This window comes from Syngnathus acus, chromosome 15 (genome assembly GCF_901709675.1).
Source record: "Syngnathus acus chromosome 15, fSynAcu1.2, whole genome shotgun sequence".
Taxonomy (NCBI): Eukaryota; Metazoa; Chordata; class Actinopteri; order Syngnathiformes; family Syngnathidae; genus Syngnathus; species Syngnathus acus.
Genome location: NC_051100.1, coordinates 8212622 through 8221262, shown reverse-complemented (window position 1 = coordinate 8221262; position 8641 = coordinate 8212622). Strand labels below are relative to the sequence as shown.

Sequence of the window (8641 nt, the reverse complement as noted above, 5' to 3'; positions counted from 1 at the left end):
CTAACAGAAGACGTTGGTTACTCGGTCCCAAGAAATACATCTCGAGTGAGACCTGTTTTTCCTTGATCTTCGTATTGTCGTATACATTTCTAATAAAACAAAACATTTTTTTTTTTTCAACCACGGAGTGCATTTCCAAAAACAAAATATAACAGTAACTATTACTTTTTCAGCCGGATTATTATCTTCTTTCAAATTCGACTCTAACTAAACATGCGGGCGCAAGATTTATACGTCATCGCGAAAGACCTTTCTTCCTCGTGTCACAACATGGTCGACTTTGAAAAGATTCTAGTAGAAATGACAGCTACCGATTGAAAACCTTTCTCAAATCTTCGCATCCTGGCCCACTGCAACAATGCCACGCTACGAACTGGCTCTTATCCTGAAGGCGATGACGCGCCCAGAGACAGCAGCGGCTCTCCGGCGGACAGTGGAGACTTTAATGGAGCGGGGTGCTGTGGTGAGAGACATGGAGAATCTTGGAGAGAGACTCTTGCCTTATGTGATAACCAAACACAACCAGAGACACCGCCGAGGATCATATTTTCTGATTGACTTCTACGCGGCTCCCAGCATCCTCACGGGCCTTACCAATCACTTACACCGTGACGTGGACGTGGTGAGGCCCACGGTGTTGAAGAAGGACACGCAGAAATCCAGTCAAACATGCTGTGGCACCCAGCAGTGATGGAACGTACGTACTCCGTATGATCTCATATTCTTAAACAAATATATATTACATGTTTTTCCCTTTCTTCCCCTCAAACAGGTGTTTGCAGTTTTTATCCAGAGGATGTAATGTATGCTGAATCTTTGACCTCTTCCATGGCCATTGGACTGAATTTATCTGATTTGTGATAATGATGATAATAAACAACGTTTTTTTTTTATTTTGGTGGAAGTGTGTGAAGCTTTTACTATCAGACATTAAAAGAACATTAAAAAAAAAAACACTTGTACTGTAGCTACATGGGTATGTATTGAAATCATTCACTTTCATTGAAGTTGTATGTGAATATAGTCACATTTAACATGCAGTGCTATTCTTGTGACTCCATGTATTAAATGACTTTTGTTTTCTATTCAGAAATTAATGTTAACATAAAAGAGACAGGACAGTTTTGGTTAGTGTGGCTTGCATGTGTGCCAGGTTCTGGATTTGGGTTCTCCGCACATTAGTGTGGTTTTTCTCCCGGTACACAGGCTACTTAAATATCAACACGTTATGTTTGTTGTGCATTTGAAATCAAATACAGCAAAGTTAGCAAGCCGCCTTGACAAACATCACAAGGTCAAAGAGAAAAAGTCAATATGTTTTAATTCTTATTGTCTTCTATACACATGAGCTCAGCAGGTTAACTCTTGACAAACAATTATATTTCCATGAACTGTGATAGTTCTCATTTATCTCAACTTTATAATTTATTTATATTCATCTTATGAAAGACAATAGCATATCTACTGTATGCAAATGCATATACTTCCTTGTTCTCTTCTGCTTTCATGGCTTACTCTGGGAACTCCAGTTTTCTTCCGCATGTTGCAAAAATTGCATGTTCAACGTAAACCATCTAAAATGTCGATTATCATCGGTGTTTGTGGTAATTTATCTTCGTATGCGTGCCTTGCAATTGGCTGGCTACCAATTCAGGGTTTGTCTCTTGTCTCTTGCTTTGTTGAGGTAGGCTCAATGAGGAGCAACCGTATTGAAATATGCACACATGTTGATATAAATGAGGCTATTCAGTAGTCCTGTCTTTATAAAGAATCAAAATATTTGAAGCTATCGCCAAGATATGTTTAATGAACTTTTAAAAACAAACAACAGTGTTTGCCAACCACTTATGTCACCCAACAGGTTGAGGAATTAAAGGTGTTGGTCTGTAATATCTTAGTAAATGCAATCGTCTGCAGACATCATCTCACCAAATTAAATGTTGGCTCATAATATTGCCACAGTCAAAATTAGTTCTTATCACAATTGGAATGCATTACTGGAATTTGTTAGCTAACTTCTATAAAAAATTTAAAAAAAAAGCTTAGCCTTTCCTTAGCCTTTCCAGGCATTAGTCATTACGTAAGCGAGTGACGGTGCACTGTTTAGCATGTCCGCCTCACAGTTAGGAGGGTGCTGGTTTGGTTCCCACAAACATCCCACAAACATGCTTGGTAGGCCGATTGAGCACTCCAAATTGTCCCTAGGCGTGAGTGCGAGTGCGGATGGTTGTTCATCTCTGCGTGCCCTGCAATTGGCTGGCAACCAGTTCAGGGTGCCCACCACCTACTGCCCGATGACGGCTGGGGTAGGCTCCAGCACGCCTGTGACCCCCGTGAGGACAAAGCGGTACAGAAAATGGATGGATGGAGTTTACAATATTAATACAATTGTTGATTTCTGCTTATACTCAAGAAGGTTTAAAATACCTGTGCAGCTGCAAAAAATTATATGATGGTGACAGTTTGACCCAGAGTATTTTTTTTAAATGACCAGAAAAGTCCTTAATTCAACCAATCAGCTTTATTTTTGTTGTATTGTTACTTTATGTAAATTGCTTTGTTAAATTGTTGTGAAAGCACTATATAATTAAAGACGTATTATGCATTTTCTTGCCCCATGTGTAATGATGTAAAAGAAAAATAAAGAAATATTCAAAATGCACATCTATAAAATACATACGAAAACACATACGAGAATACATACTCAAGGTTAAAGGGCAGGTCCATACTAAAAATAAACGTTTCCAATCCTGAACTTTGTCCTTGTAACAATCTTGCTAACGTACAGACAGTTTGCTTGGCGGAGGTCGCGAGTCAAGTGACACTGACGAGTCACATGTTTATGCTGAGTAGTCAGCTGACTAGTAACTATAAAGCTTTGAACGCAATACGTAGTTCGCGATTGCGCTTGGATCTCCAACAACTCCGTGTATCAAACGAGCCTGAAAACAGCAGAGTCATGATGCTTCTAACTCTTCTCTTCGTATCCTCAGGTAATGTCCGAACACACAAGACAAAATGAATATTGATCTTAAGTATTTACTGTCGTGTACATAAAGTCACCGGGAAGCCCTTTTGGTTGTTCAACTAGTTATCGGTAGGCGGAAGCGACACCAAAATAAGAAGCCTTCTAAACTGTAAACACCATTACAGTGCAATGCGTTGTTGTATAATATCGTTGTTGTGGTAGATTTTCCCCAAATGTGTGTCTTAATTGTACAAATCTATCTCTTCAAAAACAGTCTTTCGGTTACGCTAGCTTTGTTAGCATTAAAGCTAACGGCTGGTTGAGAGAGCCATGCCCTCGTTTCACATTTGTTTTCTTCTTCCAGCACACAAATATGGCATTATCTGTGGAGTCAGTCACTCAACATTTTACTCTGACCCGGATGGATTAGTGGATTGAAGATTACCTGATAGAAAATTCACCTCGCTAGCAGTATAACAAATATGTTAGATTGCTGAGTCTGTTTTGGGCAAAATAGATATTTTTGACAATCTTTTTGCATAACTGTGGGCTCTGTCATGTTGACTTAGTGATAAGCGATTAATGCCTTGTGATGTTAGTTGGTGCTTGTTTTTTTTCTTTAGTCTAACTTTGAAGTCAGATTGTTCCTTGTGTGATAGTCTGAGTTAACCCAGAATTGTATTAAACTGATTTTGTCTGAGGATCTGAATCTGACTGCTTAATTCTAAAAATGTGGAGCAAGTAAAAGTCAAACAGGTTGAAAGTTCAATTTTCTTTTTAATTCTATTGAAGTGGATGTCTGTAAATAATGGTTCTTTGACTGTTTTGCAGCTGTGGCTACCCCCTTACTGGGCACAGAGCAGTGTGCTCGTGGACCCCCCTACTGGTGTCAGAACGTGAAGACTGCATCTCTGTGTGGTGCTGTGACTCACTGCCAGCAGAATGTCTGGAACAAACCCCAGATGGTGAGACTCCTCCGGCCTTTCCTCTTTTTCTGAAACATCACTTCCATTTTATCTTTTTTGACCTCTGTAACTGTAGGATTGTAACTTTATTATTTTAACTGACACTTGTCTTTTCTAATCTTGTTCCAGAAAAGCGTGCCATGTAACCTGTGTAAAGAAGTTGTGATGGTAGTCTCGCAGGTTTTGAAGGACAATGCCACACAGGTTTGAAAGAATAGTTTATAATCCACGTTGTATACTTTTAGGCACTTTTCGTCTAAATGTTAATTACTGATTGCAGACTGAGGTTATTGGCTACTTGGAGAAAGCCTGCCAGCTCATTCCCGAACAAGGTTTGAGTGATGAGTGCAAGGAGATGGTTGACGATTACTACCCCATCGTCATAGCAATCATCATGGGAGAGCTGGTGAGTGGTCTCCGCTTGCTTGAGAGAGCATATTTTATCTTGAACCTCTGAGATGAATGATGCTTCTGCTTTGGGCCTTTGAAAGGGAAGTGACTCCAAGTTGAAAGCAGAAATGGAGAAGCCATCATGCAAAAACGGATCCTTGTGACTGGCAGCATTGTTGCCTAGCTTACGTAAATGATCTTTCACATGTTTCTAGGAGGATCCTGGTGTGGCTTGTGGAGCCATTGGCTTGTGTCGCTCCCAGCAGATGGCGCTGGCCAAGTTTCAGGACCAGTTGCTGTCCAATGAGATCCCACAGATTGACCTCTCCAAGTCAGCCTCACCTTTCCTCCTCAATGTTCCTGGGCTCTTGTACCCGCAGGAAAAGCCCAAACAGGAAACTCCAGTCAAAGTACGTTCTCAGGCTGCACTGCTGTGAACAAAGTACGTTCCGCATCGGTCATTTAACATTGCCTCTTGTCCTCTCCTCAGGGAAGTAGTGATGTGTGTCAAGACTGCATTAAGTTTATGACTGATGCACAAGCACAGCAAAAGGAGAATTCCTCATTTGTTAACTCGCTCATTGCGAAATTTGAGGAAGATTGTGACAAGATGGGACCGGGTGTGTCAGACATGGTGAGTGACACACTGTTGTCACATTTTTCTGTATTGTACCCTTTCACTTAAAATATTGCACATCGGGATCAGCATGACCTCTAAGATCTGAGACTTGGTCTGCACATTTTGTAATCTTTAATATTCCCATTGGGAATATGTATGCCATATCAAAATAATAAAACCTTTCACTCTTTCTGACACTGTGTTGCTCTTCCCTTTTACAGTGCAAGCAGTACATCAGCATGTACGGCAGCCTTGTTCTTCAGAAGGTCTTTGCCACGGTGAGTCCTCCCATGTCATGGTAGAACTTGTCTACTCATAAAACTATTAAGAGGGCAATATTTTATTCAAATTGGTGATTATAGTCCATTCTGGCCTGCTGACATTTTTTGCATCCACCCCTTTGCCCACCTCCCCCCATACTTAATCTCCCCTTCATTCATGTCTTTTCTTCTTCCCTTTTGGCGCTATGCTGCTCCTCAGGATCAGGTAGGTCTTGTACGTTGATGCTGTAGCTTTTTAACCTTTTGCTACTCTGTGTTACTTACCCAACACTGTAGCGACTAAATGTCGGGCCATCTAGTTGCACTGCCTTTAACATACCATAACATTTTGCTTCTTTGAATAACCCGCACAAGGATTGCCTGCTGTTTTTCTTTTTTTTAAATTATACTGAATATACGATGTGTTTTTGAGTCTTGTGACCGGTTGAGCACAGTAGTCTGCTGTGACCTGCATTGCAAGTAATGTCTTGAATTAACTATACAGCTTTGTTCTGATTTTGGGCAGATTTGAGCTAATACCTCACTCACCGCTGCCGAAATGTACATTAGATACGTGGATATGCTTTTGTCAGGGTCCAACAATTTACATGCATGGGGATTAAAACTGTGCATTGGACGACTGTAGCATGAGTTTGATCCATGGCAATTTGAACCTTGTGTCTTTTTCTGTCCACAGGATCCCAAGGAGTGCTGTTCCATTGTTGGCTTCTGTAGCGCAGGCGTAGAGTCCACTCCCATGTTGAAACTGCAGGCCGCTGATATTTTACCTGCTGCAAAGACCGTGCCTGCTCTCAGTCTTGTTCCTGCCACCAAGGTGGAATCTACAAAAACTAAGGTACGTAAGCAGTCAAGCCAAATCCTCCGTTTTTTAATTGCGTGAACTGAAATTGTGTAAATTTTCAGTTTTACAGTAAGTAGTAAAGTAAATCTCTGTGTTCCAGCCTATGGTGCGAGTTCGCGATTCCGCTTATTGTGCAATTTGCGAATTTGTGATGAAGGAGTTGGAAAGCATGTTGGAAGATCAGACAACTGAGGTAGGATGTGGACCAAATAAAGCAAACTGTTAAGGTTGTTCATGTACTTTCTCTTATACTTGAGGCCATATGCTACATTTTCCCCCAGGAGCAGGTGATTGAATCTGTGGAGAAGGTTTGTAACTATTTGCCTCAAACCTTGACTTCTGAGTGCAAGGACTTGATCGAGACCTACGGCCAGGCCATCATTGAGTTGCTGGTCCAGCAGGCTGACCCAAAAACTATTTGCACCGTGTTGGCACTCTGCAAAGATGCCACCCGTGCATTTGTCCGTAAGTTCTCCACCTTCTATACAATGACTGCAAAAATGTCCCACCAAATTTTTACTTGGTATTACAACTTGAAAATGTTTTGTAGTTGCACTATACCGGTTGTCTAATACCAAAACCCTTTCCAGCTGCCCTTGATAAGACTGTCTTCAAAACTGGTGGCTACTGCAAGGTGTGCAAGATGGCTGTCGCCTACATCGACGGAATCCTTGAAAAGAATGCCACTGAGGAGCAAATCCAGGAGGCAGTGAGGAAAGTTTGCAGTTTCCTGCCTGACTCCTACCAGACAGAGGTGAGCAGATTCACATAGAACTAGTTGCGCTTTTTCAGACGATCCTATTAAATCTTGTCTGTGTGTCAACAGTGTGACCAACTGGTTGAACAGTACGAGCCCATGATGGTGCAAATGCTCCTTCAGATGCTCGACCCGGACTTTGTGTGCCTGGTGGGTATAATCATCCCCTTTGCTGTGTTGTCGCTCCGCAAAGTTTGGAGTTAAGAATTCTTTGTGCGTGTGTGTTAATAGCAAGTGGGCGCCTGTCCTGAGGCTCTGCGCAGACTACTGGGAAGAGAGCAGTGCACTTTTGGACCCTCATTCTGGTGCAGGAACATGGAGACAGCAACCCAATGCAATGTACGTCACTTGCACATACATTAACACTTTAAATGGAACGTCATGTTAAACCTAAAATATCATGAACTTTTCTATTCAACTTAATTTGACCACGTTGCAGTACTTTATTTTCTATAATTTGTTTGGTAAAGAGCAAGATGGCAACATTCTAGCAGGTGTTTGAACCATAAATCGAACAATACATTCACTGGTTCAGTTAGAATCACGTTGCCATCATGAGACCAAGACGATGCTATTGTGAGGCTTTCCCCCGAGGAACGTGGCAACTAGCTTAGTCACATAACAGAAAGACATAGAATGGAAATATATTGGTTAATTCAACAAACACCTAGTCTGAATTTTATCATTAAGGTTTTTGGAGAATGGAAAGCTGTGCAAAAAACAGTTACTGAAACACAAAATACTTGGATTTGTCCTGAGATGGTCAAGTTAAGTTCACCTGTAAAAGTTGTAGTGTATTTGAAAGTCAAAGTCTGCTTTAGTTTCAATTTCTTCACATGTCAAGACACACAAAGAGATCAAAATTATGTTTCCCACTATCCCACGGTGACAAGACATAGTACACAATATACATACAAGTAAACAACACAAAAGTAAAAACAAGAAGGCACAAACAATGAATAAATAAGAGCGATGAATAAATAATAAATAAACAAATAACATAATAAATAAGAGGAGCAAAATTTTGAGGGGCATCTAGAAATTTCACCTGAAAGCTGAAGCGCCATATTTTTGTGAGTGAATAGATTGCAATTATTCATATGGTCGCATTAAGATTTCTCATTTATCTTTCAGGCTGTGGATCACTGCAAGCGCCACATGTGGGCATAGAGGAAGACCAGCGCCTACTGAAATTTTTTTTAGGGAAATAATTGCATTGCTGCTTCCGACTTCAACCGTTTTTTCTTTTCTTTACTAATCTAAGTGACTTATGTTTAATTTGATATGATTCGTGGAAAGGGACTGGACTTTTTTTTTCCCTCGCTGGGTCTAAATTACATGTACACAGACCTGCTATCTGAAAAGATGTTAATTTGTCACTAAGATTTCTCAGTTTGGCATATTTGCGCTGCATCAGATTATACATGTATGTAGTAACAAAAGTTGTATCACCTGTGGTACCATGTCATTATGGCTTTTTCCTCCCTGTAGGAGCAAACAGAAGATGTCTGAGAAATGATTGACCGATGTAACCTTCAGCAGCATGTCAGATTCAAAAGCAAATTTTTATTTTTGTCAGTCATCTTGTCTTATTGTGATGTTTTTTTAGGAGGCAATGGCATGGCCCTTGAGTGTTCTTTCCATTGTTTGCACTTTCATAGCTGTTTGTAACTGGTAGGTTTTACACCAAGCATCTTCTGTTCTGCTTCATATCCTGAGCCAGCTATAAATTGATCTGATTTTAACCATTAAAATGATCTAAATCACTGGAACCATTTGATTTAGTCTCATCTATTTTTTGAAATCTTAACTGTCGTTTC

The 8641-nt window shown here is 40.5% G+C and overlaps 2 protein-coding genes across 3 annotated transcripts; both read left to right on the top strand.

Moving 5' to 3' along the window:
• The first annotated feature begins 222 nt into the window (after nt 1-222).
• mrps6 (mitochondrial ribosomal protein S6) lies at nt 223-2605 on the top strand. The gene is made up of 2 exons (XM_037271849.1): nt 223-697; nt 773-2605. The coding sequence occupies exon 1, from the start codon at nt 359-361 to the stop codon at nt 689-691; it is 333 nt and encodes a 110-aa protein (XP_037127744.1). The 5' UTR covers nt 223-358; the 3' UTR covers nt 692-697; nt 773-2605.
• Nucleotides 2606-2828: 223 nt separating this feature from the next.
• LOC119134699 (prosaposin) lies at nt 2829-8601 on the top strand. Of its 2 annotated transcripts, XM_037271705.1 has the most exons (15): nt 2829-2993; nt 3800-3933; nt 4063-4137; nt 4214-4339; nt 4539-4733; nt 4814-4957; nt 5164-5220; nt 5423-5428; nt 5900-6058; nt 6165-6257; nt 6346-6529; nt 6655-6818; nt 6891-6971; nt 7053-7160; nt 7956-8601. In XM_037271705.1, exons 1-15 carry the CDS (start codon nt 2837-2839, stop codon nt 7989-7991), a joined length of 1719 nt encoding a protein of 572 aa, XP_037127600.1. In that variant the 5' UTR covers nt 2829-2836; the 3' UTR covers nt 7992-8601. The 2 variants fall into 2 exon arrangements, with proteins under 2 accessions (XP_037127600.1, XP_037127601.1); XM_037271706.1 differs by lacking the exon at nt 5423-5428.
• Nucleotides 8602-8641: the final 40 nt, after the last annotated feature.